The sequence below is a fragment of the Prionailurus viverrinus genome, chromosome B4, assembly GCF_022837055.1.
Source record: "Prionailurus viverrinus isolate Anna chromosome B4, UM_Priviv_1.0, whole genome shotgun sequence".
NCBI classification, from domain to species: domain Eukaryota; kingdom Metazoa; phylum Chordata; class Mammalia; order Carnivora; family Felidae; genus Prionailurus; species Prionailurus viverrinus.
Window position 1 is genome coordinate 100290884 of NC_062567.1, and position 22938 is coordinate 100313821.

General features: G+C 33.8%; 1 protein-coding gene across 6 annotated transcripts in view; it reads right to left on the bottom strand.

Annotated features, from left to right (window-relative positions):
* Nucleotides 1-22938, bottom strand: part of PPP1R12A (protein phosphatase 1 regulatory subunit 12A) — a 159085-nt gene that overhangs the window by 30005 nt on the left and 106142 nt on the right. For 4 of the 6 annotated variants that reach the window (XM_047865580.1, XM_047865579.1, XM_047865583.1 and 1 more), the window contains 9 exons: nucleotides 18868-19083; nucleotides 16823-16917; nucleotides 15916-16020; nucleotides 14862-15029; nucleotides 14291-14467; nucleotides 7204-7294; nucleotides 5699-5899; nucleotides 5299-5467; nucleotides 3162-3283 (listed from right to left, as the gene is read on the bottom strand). In XM_047865580.1, coding sequence (XP_047721536.1) covers nucleotides 3162-3283; nucleotides 5299-5467; nucleotides 5699-5899; nucleotides 7204-7294; nucleotides 14291-14467; nucleotides 14862-15029; nucleotides 15916-16020; nucleotides 16823-16917; nucleotides 18868-19083 — 1344 coding nt within the window. The remainder of the gene's footprint in view (nucleotides 1-3161; nucleotides 3284-5298; nucleotides 5468-5698; nucleotides 5900-7203; nucleotides 7295-14290; nucleotides 14468-14861; nucleotides 15030-15915; nucleotides 16021-16822; nucleotides 16918-18867; nucleotides 19084-22938) is intronic. The other 2 variants (XM_047865581.1, XM_047865582.1) reach the window with 2 other exon arrangements.

The window sequence follows — 22938 nt, forward strand, 5'->3', positions numbered from 1 at the left end:
CCTCATCAAAAAAAGAGAATTGAAATAAAATATAATATGAAAGAGAAGTTACAATGGACACCACAGGAGTACAAAGAATAAGAGACTACTAAAAACAATGACATGCCAAAAAATTAGAATTCTAGGAGAAATGGACATTTCTAGAAACATATTATCTTCTAAGACTAAATCAGGGAGAAGTAGAAAATCTGAACAGACTGATTACTAGTAATGAAATTGAATCCGTAATCAAAAAATGCCTGGTAAAGAGTGAAGTCCAGGATCAGATGGCTTTATAGGTGAACTCTACCAAAGATTTAAAGAGCTGATACCTATCCTTCCCAAACTATTCTAAAAAACAGAAGAGGAAAGAATGTGTCCTTACAGAATTCATTCTATAAGGCCAGGATTACCCTGATACCAAAATCAAACAAAAACACTACAGAAAAAGAAAATTATAGAACAATATCACTGGTGAACATACATGCAAAATCCCTCAACAAAACATTAGCAAACCAAATACATCAAAAGGATCATTCACCATGACTGAATGGGACTTATCTTAGGGATGCAAAGGTGCAATATAAAAATCAGTCAATATGATACAACATATTAACAAAATGAAGGATAAAAATCATGATCGTCTTGGTACAGAAAAAGTATTTGACAAAATTCAACATCCTTTCATGATAAAAATTTTCAACCCAGTGGGTTTACAGGAAACATACCTCAAAATAATGAAGGCCATAGATGAAAAACCCATAGTTAACATCATACTTGACAGTGAAAAGCTAAACGCTTTTCTTCTACGATCAGAAACAGGACAAGGATGTCTATCTACTCTCACCACTTTTATTCAATATAGTACTATTGGAATTCCCACCCACAGCAATCAGATAAGAAAAGGAAATGAAAGACATCTAAATTATCAAGAAAGAAGTAAAACCATCACCATTTGCAGATGACATACCATATATAGAAAACTCCGAAGATGCCACCAAAAAAATAGAGTAAATGAATTCAGTAAATTGCAGGATACAAAATCAATATGCAAAAATGTTGCATTTCTATACATTAATAATGAACTAGCCAAAAGAGAAGTAAAGAAACTATGATGAAAGATAACACAAAGAGATGAAAAGATATACCATGCTCATGGACTAGAAAAATACTGTCAAAATGTCCATCCTATCCAAAATATTATGGTGCTGTCACAAATATAGACATACAGATCAACAGAACAGAGAAGCCAGAAATAAACCCACGTGTATATAAGTTAATTAATCTTCAACAAAGCAAAAGAATATATAATAAGGAAAAGACAGTCTCGTCAATAAATGGTGCTGGAAAACTGGACAGCTACATGCAAAAGAATGAAACCGGACCACTTTCTTATACCATTCACAAAAATAAACTCAAAATGGATTAAAGATCTAAATGTAAGACCAGAAACCATGAAACTCCTAAAAGAAAACATAGGCAGTAAACTCTTGGTTATCAGCCTTAGCAATAATTTTTTGGATCTGTCCCCTCAGACAAGGGAAACAAAAGCAAAAATAAACAACTGGTGCTTATCAAATTAAAAAGCTTTTGTACAATGAAGGAAACCATCAGCAAAATGAAAAGGCAATCTACTGAATGCAAGCAGATACCTGCAAACGATATTATCTGGTAAGGGGCTAATATTCAAAAAATATAAAAACCTTGTATAACTAAACCAAAAAAAAAAAAAAAAAAGTCCAATTAGAAAATGGGCAGAGGACTTGAAAAAACATTTTTCTAAAGAAGACACATAGAGGGGCACCTGAGTGGCTCAGTCAGTTAAGTGTCTGACTCTTGGTTTTGGCTCAGGTTTGTGAGTTGCAAGTCCCGCATCAGGCTCTGTGCTGACAGCGCAGAGCCCGCCTGGGATTCTCTTTCCCTCTCTCTCTGCCCCTACCCTGCTCTCTCTCTCTCTCTCAAAATAAATAAGCTCAAAGAATACACATAAAGAGCCAGAAGACACATGAAAAGATGTTCAACATCACTAATCATCAGGGAAATGCAAATAAAAACCACAATGAGATAACATCTTGCACCAGTTAGAATGATTAGCATCATAAAGAAATAACAAGTGCTAGCAAGGACATAGAGAAAAGAGAACCTTTGTGCACTGCTGGTGGGAATGCAGATTGGTGTAGCCACTATGGAAAACACAATGGAGCTTCCTCAAAAAATTAAAAATAGAAATACCATGTGACCCAGTAATTCCCCTGCTGGGTAATTTACCTGAAGAAAACCCAATCACTAATCCTTAAAGACTATTCATCCCCATGTTCATTGTAGCATTATTTACAATAGCCAAGGGAAGGAAGCAACTGTTCATCTACAGATAAATAAAAAGATGTGGAAATAGATACAATGGAATATTATGCATCCATAAATAGAAAAAAAGAAATCTTTCCATTCACAACATGGATAGACCTAAAGGGTATTATACTAAAAGAAATAAGTCAAACAGAGAAAAACAAATACCACATGTTTTACTTCCATGTAGAATCAAAAAGCCCCCCAAATTAACAAACAAAAAACCAAAAACAGACTCATAAATACAGAGAACAGACTGATTGTTGCAAAAGGGGATAAGGGTGGGAGATAGGTGAGATAGGTGAAATAGGTGAAGGGGATTAAGAGGTTCAAACTTCCAGTTATAAGTCAAGGTGATGAAAAGTACCACATAGTGAGTGAATGTAGTCAATAATATTGTACTAACTTTGTATAATGAGACGGTAACTATACTTACTGCGGTGGGCATTTTGTATATAATTGTTGAATCACTATGTTGTATACTTTGAAAGTAATATATAATAATAATAAAAATATGTAAAGCATCATTCTTTCAAAAATCTCCAAGATAAAGCAGCACTTCAGCCACTATATACTAATATATATATTATTTTTAATAACAGCCATTATTATTTTTATTCCAAAATTGGGACAGAACTGCTTTTTAGTAATACCAAAAATCTAAGTACTCATTAACTATCCTAATAGAGAAGAACTTTTCTGATTTAATAACCGGACTCAAAATTCAGTGATAAGCTAAAAGCACACGTAATCTGAGGCATGTAAGAAATTGTTAGTATGTACTTCTAGAAAGATTAAGTATACTATCAAGTAGCTATATTTTAATAGGTTCTCACATCTTGTGTCCAAAATGAAACTCCCGTAGATCTCCTTTTCTCTCTTGGTCGTCGTCGTTCTCGGATTGATTTAGGTTGTGATTTATCTTCTCCTTCTTTTTCCTCTTCTCTCTTTTCTCCCTCTGTTAAGGATTATAATGAACCACATGGTAGCAACGTATTTTGACAGTATTTTATAAGAAAAATGTAGTAATCATATTTCAAAATCAACCTCCTTTATAAAGGCTTCTAAAATTTTCCAGTCAGAATTATTTTTGCCCCCTCAGCATTCCTATAAAACACTTGGTTTAGGCATGTATTTGTATCTCCCATTAGACAGGTTCTTGATCAAGACAAGAACTAATTTTTATTATTTCATTTTCCTAGTGCCTGAAACAAAACATCTGCCAAAAGACATACTTAATAATATTTGCTGAAGAGAAAATAACTGAATCCTATGAAGAAAACAGGGCTCGAGTTATTAATGTTTGATAGGGGGTTACTATACCCAAAGTTAACACTTCGAAGAAAACAAACAATTCTTAATGATGGAACAGCTAGCAGACATAGAACGAGTTTTTCAGTTTCTGTTTCTACTATTCCCAATCCTCATTCGGTAGAATAAATACAGTATTCATTTCATTTCTATTAGATAGTATCTAAGAACAAACTCTTTTTTTCTGGAAAAAATATTTATCTTTTAAAACACGTCAACATAAAATGTAGTCTTGGGGTGCCCGGGTGACTCAGTTGGTTAAGGGTCTGACTTTGGCTTAGGTCATAATCTTACGGTTCATGGGTTTGGGTTTGAGCCCCACATCAGGCTCTGTGCTGACAGCTGAGAGTCCGAAGCCTACTTTGGATTCTGTGTCTCACTCTCTCTCTCAAAAATAAATAAACATTAAAAAAAATTTTTTTTTAAATATAGTCTCAAAATTTGTTTCCTTCTTAGGATAGTTAAAATAGCTTTAGACTTATATTCTATAAAGGGGCCTTCAAATAGGTTTTAAAAAGTAGACATCTATATGGAACAAAGTAATGTTAGAAATTATTTCTAAAAGTCTCCTTCCTGTGCCATTAGCAAAGAGTCACAGCAAAAGAAATTTCAAAATTATAGTGCCAACCAGTTTTTTCAGAATTGTTTTTGGAATTGGTTTAGAGCAAAGATCTCAAACTCCAATGCATATAGTGGCCGTCCAGATAATATAAATGGATAAAATAGGCCAGGAGGGCACTATTCCAAGGGGTGAGGGGCTGTAACTTACTCCTTGCCTCTAGCCAATCGTTGATATGTGAGAATTAGAAACAGTGTTGCTAAATCTTCCCACTTTTCAATAGAAGATGAAAATCTAAACTTTTATGCAAATATCCCTAATTTTCAAAGTTGGCTCAAGGTTTTTACAAACCATTATGTGAGCCTCATGCTTAGTATTTTAAAGAACTGAAATATCTCAATGACCAAAAAAAGAAAAGTCAGCTGAAAATTGGGGAAAACTTAATTTTTCTGAAGTTTATCCTTCATGATTACTGATATTATCATGACTAATACTGTGGGATTTTCTTTTAAAATATAAAACACCTACAATTAGAAATAATTTTATTTAGTACCAATCTCTTAATTAAAGTAGGAATTATTAAAATTTAAATAGAAAGTTTATATGAAAAAATAAGAAATGTTAATAGTGATTATCAATATGCCAACATATCACTGAAAAAGAAATCTATTTCTCAAGAAATAAGCATAAAAACCATTTTGTTTTAGCAAGGACACTACATGTGTTTTAAGTGATTTTAGTTTAAAACAATTCACATATAAAAAATTTTAAGATATGATCCAATAGGCAAGAAGTAACTTCAGGCACTAATAAACAGCTCCTAGAAATAGTCTCCCACCAGTTCTTCTATGCTGACTTTTCTATGTTGGTGTACATAATGCTTTTTGTGAAGTCTTAAATTATAAAGATATATGTAACAATGCCAGACTACATAATTTCCTATTTTTATTTTCTACTCTTCTTATTTTTGACCATCATCTTCTTTTTCAAAGAAAAAATGGAATGACTCCCAGTTTAGAAAAGTTGTTTCTTTTCTGTAGAACTATAAATTAGAAAAAAAAAAAATTCAAAGGATTATTTGAAGGAAACAAAGGTCTTCTTACCTCTTTCATTTTCTTTTGTTAATCCTCTGGAGTAAGCGGAAGTTATACCTACAAGACTATTTGGCCTGTTTAGCTGACTTGAAGCATAGAGTGAACTGCTCATGGTAGAAAGTGAAGAGGATGGGGTGGTAGAACTTGAAGTGGATACTGGTCTGTAACGCTGGTAAGTCTGTGAAATATTAAAATTAATTCCCACGTAAAACATTTAACAGTTAAAAACATCTAAACACAGGTTCATTTTGAAAGAAAAATAACATTCTAATCATCTCAAAATAATTCAGATTTCTGGTCCTTTGGAGTATTTTGTATATAGTTCATCGGTATATAAATCTCTTGTATACTGAAAGTCACAAAACTAGTCATACCATTTGACCTAGCTGTGCTGGTGGTACACTATTACCTCATCGTATGTTCTGGAGTACTTTTGTTTATATTCATCTTCTCTAGATGTTTCTGACTCCTTCTTTTCTTCTTGCTTCTCTTTATCCTGTTTTTCTTTTTCTTCTTTTTCTTTTTCTTCATTTTCTTGTTCTCTGGTTCGGGTAGAACGACTTCTTCCTATTGTTTTTTCAGCTTCCTGAAGATCAGTCAGTGTTACTCCCTGTACATTAAAAAGGTAAATTTAAGAATGAGAAGCAGTATAGCTTGTTTCAAAGAAATATTTTATAAGTAGACAAATTTAATATGAATGTATTGGAAGTCAAATACATGTTTGGAATTGGTTTGCAAATTCGAACAAAATTTTTAGTGGGCAAGTCACATTCATTCTATGAAGAATCATCATGAGCAAGCACAGTAATAGGTGCTGGAAAAGACAAAATACATGTAAGAAATAGTCTCTATATTTAAGAAATTAAAAAAAGGGGAGGAGATGACAGTACTATCACATGAATATGAATATAAATATTCCTAAGAAGTACAAAGAAGGAAAAGCTGATATATACATTGTTTATACACTGAATTTATATGTACTTCTGTTTTATATATATATATATGTAAAAACATAAATATATACATACAACATGTATAACATATATATGTATATATATGTATAATACATATGTATAAACACATACATATGTATTTACTGAAAAAAATTTCAGTAAAGAAATAATTTTTAAAGGATAAGCCTTAAAGAACAGGTGAGATTTCAAAAAGTAAAGGTACAAAGGCAGGAAGAATATGTTAAGACCTTAACAAACAGTTCAGCTTGAAATGAAATACTAATAAAAGTAAGGATCAAGGAGTTGAATCTGGACTTTGGAGCGCCTCAACTATGGGAAAGGATAGACACAAAATGATATAGTAGATATAATTAGAATGGCAAGGAGGTTAAGGAGATGCTAACTAGACTGAGTGACATTTTCCTGGTACTTGCACATTAGCTGTTTGAAATATCTAATACAATAGACCTATTCCCCACAACTCCAAATATTTACAGAATTCTTTATTAATTATTAGACATCATATTAATTCATTAACACGCATGGAGTACTCTGTGCCAGACACCATCTAAGAAACAAAAAGTAAATATGCAAAGAGATACAAAGGTATATGCCAATTAGATTAAATATAATACTAACATTAATTAGACTAAATGTAATACACAAAAGGCTAGGAAAGAATTACTAAAGCAATCTTTAAGATTTCCTCACATTATATACTAACATCAGTGTTTTCTTTCTTTTTTTTCTTTTTTTTTTTTTTTTTTTTTAAGTTTTTAAAAAATTTCTTTATATAATTTCTATACCCAACACGGGGCTTGTACTCACAACTCCAAGAACAATAGTCACATGCTCCTCTGACTGAGCCAGCCAGGTGCTCCAATGACATTAATATTTTCATAGAGAAGTGAAAAAGAGAAAGGCAATTTGAAGCTTTATATATTATACACATTAAACATACCTGTGTTGATCTTCTAGACTGTCTTGCTTGTCTAGATCTTGCTTTTCTTTGGGATTCAGACTCTTCATCTCTAACAGGAGTGAGGTATGATCTACAGTAATAAATAAAAATTGTTAGTTGGATATACAGTATCTGTGAATTACATATGAATGTATGAATGAATACACGGTAAGCATTTTAGTTTAAGAAAAAGTCTCCAAAAATGGTTTCATTCATCACGAAAATTCAACAATGCAATCTGATAAAGTTTTAGATTGAAAATAATCAGTATTAACTTATATTTTTCAAGTTCTTCCTAACCACAGTTTTGTTTTTTTTCTTTTGAAAAGCCATGTGATGAGTCCTCTTAGTCCCTTTGCTGATTCCCTGCAATACCATGCTAGATGATACGTGAAGGCTAAACTCTAGACTGTCAATGTCTTTTCATGGTTAGAATGGTTAGGAGTGAAGGCAACATTTAACATATGGGATGACTAGTGAGCAAGCAACACTCCCTGCACTCCTGTCACTGCATTTATTAATGATGCTTTTGGCAGACATCATACTCTTGTTCACACTTTGAGTTACCTAGAAATTCAAGTATTTTTATTCATAAACTGCTTTAAAATCAGCATCCTACTCTTGGTTACTGATTTTCTAATATAAAAAGAACTTGACCTTTATCTTCACTATATCTGATCTTATCAATTATCAATCTTATCAATCACTTCACTATATTTGATCTAAGCCTATGCCCCATCCTGTCTAAGGATATGCACAATTTCAAAAGCATATGTCCATGTCAAGAGATTAATAACTAATTAAAGGGTTGAATAAGAAAAGACAGAGCCGTGCAAGACACAGAAAATAACTTCCCTCCAATAATCAATGTTACTTGGGAAGTTCAATTGTTAATACTTTATTTAGTTATATTACAATCTAATTCACATTTCTCATACAATACTCAGAAATAGAATATTTCTATTGTCTATGCTGTTAATTAAATTTATCTAGTTTATATCACCTGCCCCTCCCCTTTAAAAAGCTCAACTTTTTAAAAGCGTTCTTTTTTTAGATTTACTATGCTTTCCAATTTTTAACTTGTTCTGTTCTTTAAACTTCCTGAAACTATTCATATATCCATAACAACCTTTAGAATTTATTCTCAGTTTTATGCCTTATCTTTTATTCTTTCTATGTGTCCTTTAAAGCTCTAGGTTCAAAGAACACAACACACCTCCAACTCCTTAGAATCATTTCAGTTTCTTCACAATTCTTTTAGAGAGCCCCATTCCTTTTGATTTCTCTGTCTTTTGCTTCACACTCTTAAGTTTTTAGAAATCTGTCTGAAACTAGAATACATGATTTATTATTCCTAGGATTCACCTCCTTGAATAATTAATCCTAAGATGACAAGGTCACTTGTCAACCAAAATCCTCGTTGCCTCGATTCCATCAACTAACTCTTACTTATTGGTTAAAGTTAGTACTAGAGGACAGGTTCTCTGTTGCTTCTACTCTAATTACAGATCAACTTTAAGCAAGGTAAGTCAAGAACTTCTCAGGAGGGTATTTTTACTTGACTGAGACATCCAACAAACTTAGAGAAAGATGAAAATCCTCTCACTACTTTACTTTGACTTAAGTTGTTTTTTTCATCTGGTTTGAGAAAATATCACCTATTTTCTCTATTTGGTTGAATAACCTAGGGCACTATTTCATAATGACATAACTTATTTTTTTTTCTCTTTATCCATATGTTTTCATCTCTAGGTTTCTAGAATATCCTGGGGGTGCCTACATGGCTCAGTCGATTAAGCATCTGACTTAGGCTCAGGTCATGATCTCATGGTTCATGAGTTTGAGCTCCACACTGGGCTCTGTGCTAACTGTTTGGAGCTCAGAGTTTGCTTCAGATTCTGTGCTTCCCTCTCTCTCTGCTTCTCCCCCGTTTGCTCCTTCTCCCTCTCAAAAATAAATAAACATTAGAATATCCTGAAAGATTATGTCTTTTTGCTACTATACTAGCACTACATATATCTCACAAATCGGGCACACCCCACATGATTCAAGCATTGAAGAGTTCTAGTTTACCAAATTTGGTTTCTATGAAAATACTGGTACAGATTTAAGTTTATAACCTTAAGTTTCATTTTTTTTTAAGTTTAATTATTTGAGAGAGAGAGAGAGCATGAGTGGGAAAGGGTAGAGAGAGGGACAGAATCCCAAGCACGCTCTGCACTATCAGCACAGAGACTGATGCAGGGCTTCAACTCACAAACCATGAGATCATGACCCTAGCCGAAGTCAGGCACTTAACCCATTGAGCCAGCCAGGTGCCCCTAAAATTTTAATGTTTTAAAAAATTACATTTCTAATTATTTGGTCTGTTGCTTTTAATTTGTCCTCCTAAAAGTGTAGGGCAAGAAAAAAATTCACTATATACAACTTTCTTTCTTTCTTTTTAAGTTTATTTTTATTTTCAGAGAGAGACAGAGAGCAAGCAGGGGAGAGGCAGAGAGAAAGGGAAACAGAATCTCAAGTAGGCTCCATGCTATCAGTGCCGAGCTCAATGCAGGGTTTGATTCCACGAACCATGAGATCATGACCTGAGCAGAAATCGAGAGTCAGATGTTTAACTTACTGAGCCACCCGGGTGCCCCGGGTACATAAAGCATTTTAGTTACCAGCATTTCTTTAGTTTGACTTTCTTTTAGAGATTCTGCAACATATGACTTCATCTGTACCAATGCACAGATCCAGAGAGATGAATACAACTGGTTAGGATGCCTGTCCTCTTGATGGCCCAGAATGCTCAAGCTACACTAAGCTTGATACTTCTCTTTCTCCTACTATTTAATTTTCATCCTGTCTGTATATGAACTCTTGTGAATTTTAAGCTTTTTATTTAGATACAACCGTTATTCCCTACTTTTGTAATAACTCCAGTGATTTCTCTGGGACAAGTCATTTTAAAGGTGAAAAACAGTAATAATAAACTTGTTATTACAGGTTTAGTTTAAGAAAATTAATTCCAGAATAGAGTGAGGAGCTTGTTTATCCTGGAAGTTGGTTATACATATTTGGAAAATGTTATACATTCTAACCATCTCCAGGAAAATCACAACATGTTAAAGGCTCTGAGAAGAACCAAGGAAGAAACCTGTTTAACCGTAACTATGTATTTCCTAAGATTATTAAGTAGAACATACCTTTATGGTACACCTGTTACATGTGGAAAAGTGCTCTGTGAAACATCAATTTGGAAAATATGGCCCAATGGCCATTTTTTTTTAGCGATTCATTTGGTACTTACTTATGCATCCACTGTCCCTATGCAATGTATTGCTTTTTGGACTTCTCCCAGACGAGGAGAAGAAAAGAATAAAAGAAGATGAAACCTTGATGTGGTAGCAAATCTGGTTAAACAGAAAAACTAGAACAGCTCAGATGGCTGCATGTATCACTTCAGTATTTCAAGGGCTGCTCAGAAAGTAAGCATGAACATGGACTACTGAATCTGACTCCTCTATGTAATGGTCAAAATTTTCACATATAGTTTACGACTGGGAAATCTGCATTGCCATTTGTTCTTTTAATCCCCATGTTCTGCAAACAGAACTAATCAACCAGCACACTCTCTTCAAATGAGCCTCACTACTTTTTCAACAGTTTCAAGTTGCCATAAAAGTTAAATCTCCCTATCATATCTGGTTTAACATATGTAGGTTAAGGGGATAAAAATTACTAGTCAAAAGACTTACAATATCTGTTTCTGTTCATTTAAATTTTCCTTACATTTGCTCCAAATCAGCATAAAAATCTAGCCTATCAATCTGTAATATACAAGATGTTTCCTATTATTTTAAGAGTCCCCATCTGGCATTCAGTTCCTTCTCCTCTCTTGGGGTTCCTGTATAGAGCAGACCTCTGTGAATTAAACGTAGACAAGAAAGTTAATTCACATATTTTGTGTTTAATTAAAAAGAGCTGATCAAAAAGATAGCAGAATATATCAAACTCTACTACTGCCTCCCCCCCCCCCCCCGTTTATTTATTTTGAGGGAAACAGAGACAGTGTGAGTAGGGGAGGGGCAGAGGGAGAGGGAGAGAGAATCCCAAGCAGGCTCTGCACTGGTAGCCCGACGCGGGGCTTGAACTCATGAAACTATGAGATCATGACCTGAGCCAAAACCAAGAGTTGGACGCTTAACCGACTGAGCCATCTAGGCCCTCCTCTATTGTTGCCTTAAAAAAAAAAAAAAAAAAAAAAAAAAAAAAGAAAGAAAGAAAGCTTATTTATTTATTCTAAGAGAGAGAGAAAGTGCAAGAGCGGGGGAGGAGGAGAGAGAGAGAGGGAGAGAATACCAAGCAGGCTCTACATTGCCAGCAGAGCCCGATGTGGGGCTTGATCCCACAAACTGAGCTACCCAGCTGCCCCTCAAACTCCACTGCTGCCTTAACTTACTATATCATACTACATCTCTTTCTTAAAACTATATAGGGTGCATAATTTTACTCCTTAGTAGTCTTAGATGGCTTACAATTTTCTGAGCTACTGAAAGGTTATTATTTTTAAAATAAGGATTTTCTAATAATTCCAATTATTCTATTTATTATTTCACTGATTTATTGGTTGAAATATATTTATTTATAATATTTTATTTTGGGTAATCAACAAATAACATCTTTAAAAAACTGAAAACAACCCTTCTTTTTCATTCAGCTTTTTTCCTTGCAGAGGGAAGATAAATGAGCAAATGCAAGCTGGCTGAGCCAAGGGAAAAAGGTGGAGGAGAATAATTATACAAAGCAACGGTTCCACATGAATTCATGTTACAAACTTGAACTTGTTAGTAAGATACTGCTTTGTATTTTGAAAAAACTGGAGAATTAGAAACACTTAAAAAATGAAAGAATTTGCTATCATGCTATTTAAAGCTAACTTTTCTTCTCTACTTCCCACTCTGCTACCACTATTAATCCATTGGAAATCTTAACAAAAACAGAAAATCCTCATCCAATCCTAATCAATAAAAACAAAATTCAAGAATAGAATAGTGGAATTTAATAGTGAGTTTGGTAACTTTGCATAACATCTGAAAGTATATATGTGAGGATACCTAAAATAGCATAGATGGATTAACTTATCTTTTTAGCCACAATATATACTTAAATCATAATATATACATTTTGAGGACAAATATTCAACTATACACATTTCAAAACCATTAACAAAATTTAATTGGAAGACAAACAGAAGAGGTCAACAATGTATTCAAAACTGCAAACAATTACTTGACATGAAACAAAACACAAACATTATTATTGCAAACATCACTGAAAATGAGTAAGACAAACAAAATTTCTGTAATATACACCAGGGAAAATGTCAACAGATACATTTTGTTTCTTATGCTATTAAAATTTGTTCTGTTCTATTAATATCTCCAAATATTTAATTCTCAATCTAATGTCTTCCAGGATTAATTCTAAGAACCTAAAACTCAACTTTCTCCAACAACAAGTCTAGAAGTTAAAAATTATATAAATAAAATACTTATGTTACAGAAGAAGAAATTCTGACCTGGAGAGCATTCTAACCTTAGGATTAAAGGAGTAAAAAACCAAGGATTCCTAACCTTTTCCCTTTAACTTCCCCTACTCCGTAAAAGCAAAGTCCTCAAGTTGATTTTCACTCAAAAATAATGATGGCTGCCTATGATCTTCTAATTTCTGTTGGCTATGTGGTCTGACTTGAAAACACCTCAAAAGCCTAAAACTAACATTAATGTATAGAAAAATGAAGAATTATTAAAATATGGTATGACCTATACTGGTGTTCAAATCACAAAATGCTAACTGCTTTTAATGGTTTTATAGAACTATCACTAAATCTTACCATAGAAATAGTAATAAAACATAATCATGCTGACAAAAAATAAAGATGCAATGATAGGAAAGAAAATGTTTAACATTTAAAAATTTAATGTTTTGTTACTTTTCATATATTCACCACGAATATTACTGTAAGGACATTAATAACTTACTACAGGCCATGTACTTTGATAAGCACCAGAGACAAAGCCTGTATATGAACACTACATGCCAGAACTATGACAAAGTTAATCTGGTTGGTATTTTAGTAAACAAACAAAACAAAATAAAAATCAAAACACCAGTTATGTAGCTAATTTAATCTCAAAGGAATAAAATACAAAAAAGGTCACATTTAGTTTTTTAAGATTTTTTTTTTCTCAAGAGGAAAAACAAAATTCAAAGCTAGTAACTATGCATGCTATAGCAGGAAAAACACTTGACTGATTCTCCTGTAATCTTGGGCCTCGCCTTAGTTCTCATTAAATAAAAGTGGAAAAGTCACTTAATATCTCTGGGTCTTAGTTTCTTATGTAAAGCAAGGCTATCACAAAAGACGTAAGTTCCTTTCCACATCTGAAATTCCAAGCAAATTAGCAGCAGCATGAAGAAGTGAGCAACGCTCCTAACATTTAAGCACACAAAATAAATTCATAAATCCTTTAAAATATTTAATTAATGAGTCCCTTTTATGTACTGAATTAAAACTAAGAGAACGTATTCAAAGTGCTTAAAAATGATTTGGTTTTTACACATATGCCCAAGAAGCCTTTCTTCAAGAGAATCTTAAAATGAAAAGTCTCGAAAGTAACAAAAACAGTTTAACATCCATCAAATTTTTTAATAATAGGAGGAAACAGAAGAATGAAAAATCTGTTTCTGTCATGTTACATCTAGTCTTCCATAAGTGTGACTGGGTGTGTTTAGATCTTCATCACAAAACCATCTTGAATGAAAACAACCACTAAAAAAAATGAAGATGGCTAAGAAGAGTAGTGTCTGGCTCACTTCCTTGAAACAAAAACATCTATTCTGTCAGAGGGAGTCACCAAGCCTAAATGCTAGTAACTGCCAATTACATCAGTTCATGTAGTTCTGAGCTGATACAGGTTATTTCACTTATTAACCTACTGAAGAGATGGTCACCAACTTGACAAGGTTAAAAGGCAAAACAAACAACTTTCAGCACTGAGCAAGATACATCAGCAGTTCTATTAGGACCTTTACACACCTGCGTCTCTCCCTGACCTCTGATGTGGAGGAGACAGTGCCAGCAGTAGTTGTAGTCAGGGTTGTGGTTGAGGCTGCAGCATTTACAACAGTTGGAGCAACAGGGATGGTCACTGCCGTAGGAACACTGTCCTTTTCTTTTTCAGTACTATCCTCAGCCCACAAACGATTTGAGGTACTATCGCATCATAAGCAGCAACACAAAAAGAGAAAAGGAAAACAGCTAAACAATGAAAGCACTTTCTAGCAGCTGAAACATGTGACTACAGGGATGGATTTTTTTAAAACATGAGGCAAGACATCTTTGAACTATGAACCAGAAGTCTCACCCAGAGCTGTCAAAGGGAGAAATTTACATTTTAAGCAGCCTGATTCAAGAAAAGTTAATAATTCAAGAACTTCGTTTTTCCCCAGACATGCATAATTGCCTCTTTTTGGGACCAATTTTTGCTTGTAAATAATTTTAAAAGGTAAATGAAAAAATCCAGAGCCCCACAATCTTCTAAACAAAAATGCATGCACATACATAAGCACACAGTAGGCCTGAACACAAAATGTTATCTGTGACTCACCTGCTTTGTGTGCCTGTTGAGGAAGAACCCGTTGTAATCTTTGTAGTAGTGCTTGTGCTGGAAAGCAGGCTTTTCTGAAGCCCAGCTGCAGAGGTAACTGTTGGTGTTGATGTGGTGCTTGGAACACTAGAACTAATCAAATCATCTTGTCTTCTACCAAAGGAGCAACTGAAGGAAAGAGTCATATCTATATAGGATGTGTCTGTATGTGTAGTCTACAGTTAATGTCTATACATTACACAGATACACAAGGCTAGGAAAAATCTAAAAAACTGTGTTCCTAAATACACCACCGGCTCCAGCACCAAGAGTTGCATCTACAACTTGCTAGAGTCTAGATGATTTCACTAATTTGGTAGTGTATCATTTTACTGCCTCCCACCTCCCTGGACAGGACTCAAACATGTTCTGATCTGATATTTTATGTTTCTGGAACTATTAACAGACCATATGGTCATGCCAGGCTGGGTCTGAGCAAAACACTTAGGTCTGGTTTTACTCAGGAAAAGTTAAGATCAACCTTTTTGAAGAAAAGTATTTTAGCAATGAGTCACATCCTTAGGAGTGACCCATGCCTATATTATAATTGCTCATCTTTTACTCTTCTTTTTGGTTGTTTTTAACAGAGAAAATATTTATGGTTTTTGTCCCCCCTCCTCTCCAATATGACATTACCAACATTTCAATTCAAGAAATTACCATCTCTCTGAGTTCTAAGAAAAGTGGAAACTTCCAGGTCACTAAATAATGCCCAGATCAATTAAGACACTGATCTATTTCAACTTCTCTAGTCAATTATATAAGGAGTTCCTTCTAAATATGCTACAATCTAAAAGATGTTTCCTAATATATCAAATCTAATTATACATAATATATATAAAAGTAAAAACAAATTTTCATCTACCTCTAAATATATATTCTGGACTTTTAAATGACGTTTTATTTAAACAATGAAAGCACGTATTTTCTTAATGATATTAAATTGAGGGCTCCAAACAAACTGCCTCATATTTTTATAAAAGAATGCATAAAAGTTACTTAAGAATTATATTACCTTTTATGGTAAGCTGATCCTTCATTAACTGAGCTATTCTTTTTGAGATCATCTTCCCATTTTCTTCTTGTATAGGAGCTACTCGTTCGTAAACTTGAAGAGTCTCTGTGAAAAGAGTATCTTTCAAATTCTGGTATATAATTTTAAAACAGGATTAAGAAAGCTGTCTATTAAAAAACATTAGTAGAAGCAGAAACTAGTAAAATCCCTTAAGAAAATACTTTGGAATATTTATTAAGAAATGAAAGTAATTCCAGTTCTAAGATTCTATCCCTAAGGTATAATCCTAACTACAGTGGGGAAAATTAAGATATTTACAGAAGTTTTACTTATGATCATAAAATACCAATTTAAATGTCCATATTTGGAGAGGGGAAATAGTTACTTAAACCTCAATAGACCTACTCTATGGAACATAATGCACTGATGAAAACCAACGCTTACTGAAGATATGTATGAACACATAAGACTATGTATGAGATGTGAGGTAAAAAAAAAAAAAAAAGTCAAGACACAAAACTGGATGTTATAACATGACTACAACTATATTTTAAAGTTCTCATACCCCATGTGCTGAAAATAGGAAGAAAGAAACTAAAATGTTGACAGTGATTAAGAGCTTTTTCTCCTTTCTTTCTCCTTTTCTGTAGGTTTCAACTATTTGGAGAGTCTGTACTAGATTAGTTTGTGACCTCATCTGGCACCACTGTCCCAACTACAATGTGTTTTGTTTTGATTTTGCCATTTCATGAATATACAAATCTGCATCTCCTCAGGACCTTCTATTTGGTGTTCTTCCCACAATCCATATATCCCACAGAGTTACAACAATGCTCATGTTTTCATTGTCATGCTAGGTAATAAAGATTTCATAGTAAAAACATAAAGCAAATCATAATGAATCCACCTGTTTTCTTTCTCTTCAATGTCAGATGTACTGGCTAGTCGTCTTGGTATTGTAGGTGCAACATATGCAAGCCTAGTTCCTTTACTATCTTTCTCCTACACAACAGGAAAAAAAATGAGTGAAAAATAAATCTGTGATTACAGGAACTGCTAAAAGTACTAAGGAAAGAGTATTCAACAATGTATAATTATACAATTACAATTATACAACCATAACAGTTTACTTTATAGTATTTCCACAGCTCCTACCTATACTCTTTAAAATTAATGTCTATTAATAGTTAAATACTTTAAGTGCCAGAGGACAGCCTGTTCAAACCGATTTTCTTTTCTTTCTCCTTTAATCTAGAATTAGACAATATTTTAATATAAGGAAAAAAATTCCTCATTTTAATGACTTTTTCTAAATTTCTCTAACAGATTATGTAAGGTAATGCAGTATAATACAATAAAATATTCTTATTTTTTTCCAGAGAAGTAAGGTCTCGAATATGGTTAACTGGTAAGTCCTAATTATTTATGCTATGTAAGTTATTCATTACTTTGATATAACGTTAAAATACTCCAAACAAAAAATACTTAAGTTATATTTATCCAAATCCAGTTGAGAGTGCAGGAGCAATGGTATGATACATTCCCACTGTACTGGCATCAAGTACTTGGAAAATAATTAGGCAATCAATTTATACAAAATAAAAAACTTTAAAATTACTTGATGAGAAATTCTATTTCTGATTTCTGACACAAAGAAACAAACACTTTAAATAGAGGGACGAAACTATATGAAAAAAAAGTACAAGCGCTGGAAATATAGAAAAGAAATAATCCAGCAATATAAAATATATCTGAATAAACTGCATACATTCTATTTGATATAATTTAATACTATCCTTCAAATACAGTTATTAAAACTACTGATTAAAAGGAGGTTGCTTTTGATGTAACAGATATAAAATTCCAGATGCTAGATAAATGCAACTTACGAGTATAATTACATTCTAGAATAAATTCTAGAATAAATGCCCCCCAATATATTTTATTATAAACTGTCTAGTGGAATAAAGCATTTGTTTAATTAAGTATAGTTTCATAATTTATTTTTTGAGCAAATCTGATCTTCCCAGTACTTACAGAAGCATACTTCGTTTTATTGCACTTAACAGATACTGTGGTTTTTACAATTTGCAATTTGTTGCAACCCTACATCAAGCAAGTCTATCCAAGCCACTTTCCAACAGCATTTGCTCACTTTGTGTCTCTATGTCACATTTTGGTGATTCCGACAATATTTCAAGGCTTTTCATTATTATCATATTTGTTACAGTGATTATAACTTGCTGAAAGCTCAAATTATGGTCAGCATATAAAGATTTTTAAATTAAGGTATGTACATTTTCTTTAGACACAATGCTATTATACACTTAGGAGGCTACAGCATAAATATATATAAAATTTATGAGTATATATATGAGTATAAAATATACATAAAATTAGAGTGTATGTGGACATATATATATGTATACATATATATGTATATGTGTGTGTGTGTGTGTGGATATATATATATATATATATATCCACACACACATACACATATGGGAGAGAGAGGGAGGGCCTAAAAAGAGAGAGAATCTGAAGCAGGCTCCAAACCCAGCACAGAGCCTGACGCGGGGATCAATCTCACAACCATGAGATCATGACCTAAGCCAAAATCAAGAGGTAGACGCTTAACTGACTGAGCCACCCAGGTGCCTTATATAAATATATTTCTTATATACAGTGGGAAACAAAAAATTCATTTGACTTGCTTTATTGCAGTGGTCTGGAGCCAAACCCACAATATCTCTGAGGTATGCCTATAATTCCATACTGACATTTGTTTAAGGTAGGTCTATTTGTATTATCATGTAAAATTCATTAAGTCAGGTGAATTAAGTTGATACACAAATTTAATAATGACACAAAGTAGAAAATCTATCAGATTTCATGTTCCTGGAAAACAAATGATTAGAGTGTTGATAGAAACCAGATGATGAAATAAGTCACCTTTTCTTTATTATCCAAAGAGGAGGAGAGTCTGGGACTCGAAGCTGAACGTATAACACCTGCAGTGTCTTTTTCTTTCTGAGCCTCTTTAGATGCTGTGATTTCTGCAAGTGCGCCATAACTGCCAGTCTTTCTAAGTCCTAACCTCCAAGATGCAGGAGACTCGTCTTTTCTCTCTTCTTCTTTGGGAGAAATTTTTGTAGCTGAGGTTGGAAACTGTTATTTTATTTTTAAGGAAAAGAAAACATAATTATCAACACTGATCAATCCTTAAGCTGGAAATAACAAATTTACAGATAATATGTCTGAAATTATAGTTAATAGTTTCAGGAGAAACACTTTTACTAAGTAGGTTAATGTCTTAGTAAAAAATGTAAAGATCTAAAACTGGAAAAAAATAGAACTATCTTTCCAAAAGTTAGATTTAAGAAAACACACTCCACACTTTACAGCACACAGAAAAATTATAATGCAAATACAGAGGACAGAAATGAGCACACCATAAGGACTTTAAAACCATGCATCTCTGGAACCAATATTCATATTAAACTTGTTATATTGTAACCTCATAAATCCTTGCACATAGGAATGCCTCACCATGGATTTTTCACCCTTATTGGGCACAAGAACAATGCCAGTTTTGCGCAAGCCCTGCCTCCATGATGCAGGATCTACTGATTCCACCACAGGCATGATAGGAGCAATGAAATCATACTAAAGCCAATTAAAATAAGACAGGTAAAGACATAAAGATTGAAAGCACAAAACAAAAAAGGAAGTTATAAACAAAACATACTTTTTTCTGTTTAAAAGAATTTTGTAACAAAACCCAGTAACTGGGTAATGATCCAATCTTAAAAGTAACTGGGAACAAATCTAATTTTAGCATAAGAGAAAGAATCTGAAAGAATCTAATAAAGAAATTTCTAAAGCAATTAAAGGCACATGGAGCAAATATTACAGTACTTGAATGAACAGACTACTGCATTTGAATTTTATTTTTATTCATTTATATACTTGGGTTAAGAATTTTTTTTAATCCAGCATAATCAACAAAAAGTAATAAGTGATGTTATCTTCCACTTAGAATATTTAATTCAGTATATTTTTAGTATCATAGCCTTAAATTTACTTTTTGATTTTACCACCAAATATTAATTTTAACATTTCAACTAAAAACTATTCTTTTGTACAAATATTTCATTTTCAAGGTTTCCAAGAGCCCTAAAAATGAAACATTTGTTGTCTTTAGTTCATTTCATGAACTTCACTGTTTAAATATTTAACCACAGTTAAGAACAGATGGGTGAATATAGCAACTAACTAGTTGCTATAAGCATAGGATATGGGTAATTAAAAAAAAAAAAAAAAGAAAAAACACTTTCTTCCATATTTATTGCCAAAGTTTGATATAATTAGCATTTCAGAGTGCTTGCTTGTTTAAGCACCCAGAATGTCAGAGGGCTACTTCATAGACAAAACTATTATGATGGTAAGATATCTCTGGTACTTCTAGTAAGTAATTCCTATCAATAAGTTCATAAATAGCCTCATGATATACAGTGCACTGAGGCATTCCAGGGATGCCAGAATAAAATCACAAGGGCGCTGTGGTATACTTTCAAGTTTTGAGAGAAAGCACAGTGACATCTGTTGGACACGGCACAAATTGCCACTGTTAACTTACTTGCACTTAACTATTTAATAAATGAAACAAATACTTCTTTCGGCCAAGTGGCACTGTGAAAAAAATTAACAAAACATTAAGGATTCCACTGGATCTCTGTAACATTTTATACAACAATACAGACACTGAGATGACCAGTTTTTGATTTCTGCGTCTAAACTCATAGGGACCATCCAAGAATAGAGATTGGCCAACTTTTCTGTAAAGGACCAGACTGTGAATTTTAGGCTTTGCAGACCACAGAGTCACTGTTGTAACTATGCATCCACAGTGTTGTACAAAAGTAACCACAGGTAATACATGAGAATAAATGTGGCTGTGTTTCTAATAAAACTTATTTAGATATACTGAAATTTAAGTTTGGGTTACAAAATATTCTTTTGATTTTTCCCCTCCAACCATTTAAAAATATTAAAACCTTGGGGTGCCTGGGTGGCTCAGTCGGTTAAGCATCCGACTTTGGCTCAGGTCATGATCTCACAGCTTGTGAGTTCAAGCCCCGCGTTAGGCTCTGTGCTGACAGCTCAGAGCCTAGAGCCTAAAGCCTAGAGCCTGGAGCCTGCTTCGGATTCTGTGTCTCCCTCACTCTCTCTGCCCCTCCCCCACTTGCTCTGTCTGTCTCTGTCTCTCTCTCTCTCAAAAATAAGTAAAAACAGGGGTGCCTGGGTGGCTCAGTCGGTTAAGCATCCGACTTCAGCTCAAGTCACGATCTCGCAGTCCGTGAGTTCGAGCCCAGCATCGGGCTCTGGGCTGATGGCTCAGAGCCTGGAGCCTGCTTCCCATTCTGTGTCTCCCTCTCTCTCTGTCCCTCCCCCATTCATATTCTGTCTCTTTCTGTCTCAAAAATAAACAAACATTAAAAAAAATTAAAAAAATAAGTAAAAACATTTAGAAAAAATTTTAAAATATATATTAAAACCAGGGGTGCCTGGGTGGCTCAGTTAGTTAAGTAGCCGACTCTTGATTTCGGCTGGCTCAGGTCAAGATCTCACAGTTCCTGAGTTTGAGCCCCGCATCGAACTCTGCACTGACAGCGCAGATCCTGCTTGGGATTCTCTCTCTCCCTCCCCCTCTGCCCCTCCCCTGCTTGCACTCCGTCTCTCAAAATAATTTAAAAAAATATTAAAACCATTCTAACTTGTACAAAAACAAGTAATAGGCCAGTTTCACCCGACTATGGTTTGCTAATCCCTGCCTTGGAACCTCCCCAAAACTGGAAACAAAGTTACCCCTCCATGATAAAATAGATAACGTAACTTTTACTGAATGTTACAAGAGAAGCTAACATTTAACAGATGTTTACTCCCGCCAGTCCCTAAACTAAGTGCTTCACAGGAGTTACCCGTTTAATCCTTACAACCACCCACTGAAATACTATTAATACTGCTATTTTAGAGTTGAGAAAAATGAAGCAGTATTAGCAATTTAAAATGGACATTTCTTGCACTGTAATGACTGATCTACCCCCATTCTGCCTAGTGTGAATTTGGATTTATTGGTTTATGTGTTTAAAAGTACCTTTCAATTTTACTTGGTCTGTAAATGAGTATCTCTGAAATATTCAACTATACCTATTCCCTGAAACTCTTCTTTTGGCTTTTGTAACAGGACACTGTTTTGACTTTCTTACTCTTTTGCCCACCCTCCTTCTTGGCCTTGTTGCTTTTGTCAGCACAGTCCTGCAACATAAGCATTTCAAGAGCCTGTTCTCAGATCTCTCATCTTCTCTTTCTACTTTCTTCTGAGGGCTGGGAACAGGGTCTTTTCTACTTCCTCAAGCTCAATATGAACTGTGCTCAGCTTATTTTCAAATTTATTATTTCTAGTTGAGTCTTATTCCTAAATTCCCAGTCCTAAATTTCTAATTACCTGGAGAATGGACCATCTAGAACTACAACTGGAACCTGAAACTCAACATACTTAAAATCAAACACCTATATTTCCAAACTGGCTCTCCCTCAGTTCCCTAATTCTGTTAGTAGCACCAATAAATTTCTTCAATTCCCTGTTTGAAACTTCATAGCCATGTTAGACTTCTTCTCTGTCATCGTCCTTCATTTATAAATTAGCTGCCAAGTCTCTGAAACTCTTCTCCTTCTGAGGAGAAACTCATCTCCTTCTAAGAACTGCCACTTCTCTAGTTTATTTTTTTTATCATCTTGGGCAACTTCAATGATTTTCTAATACATCGTCTTTCAATTAGTCTCTCACTTTCAAATACACCTGTACGTTGCTACCAAAATTATATTCTATAAAGAATAATTCTTTCACGGCCTTGTTTAAACATCTTCTGATTCTCTACTATCCATCAAACTAAAAATGTTACCAGAGAAATGAAGACATTCCACAATTTGGCTTTACTATTCCTGTTTTACTTTGTATAT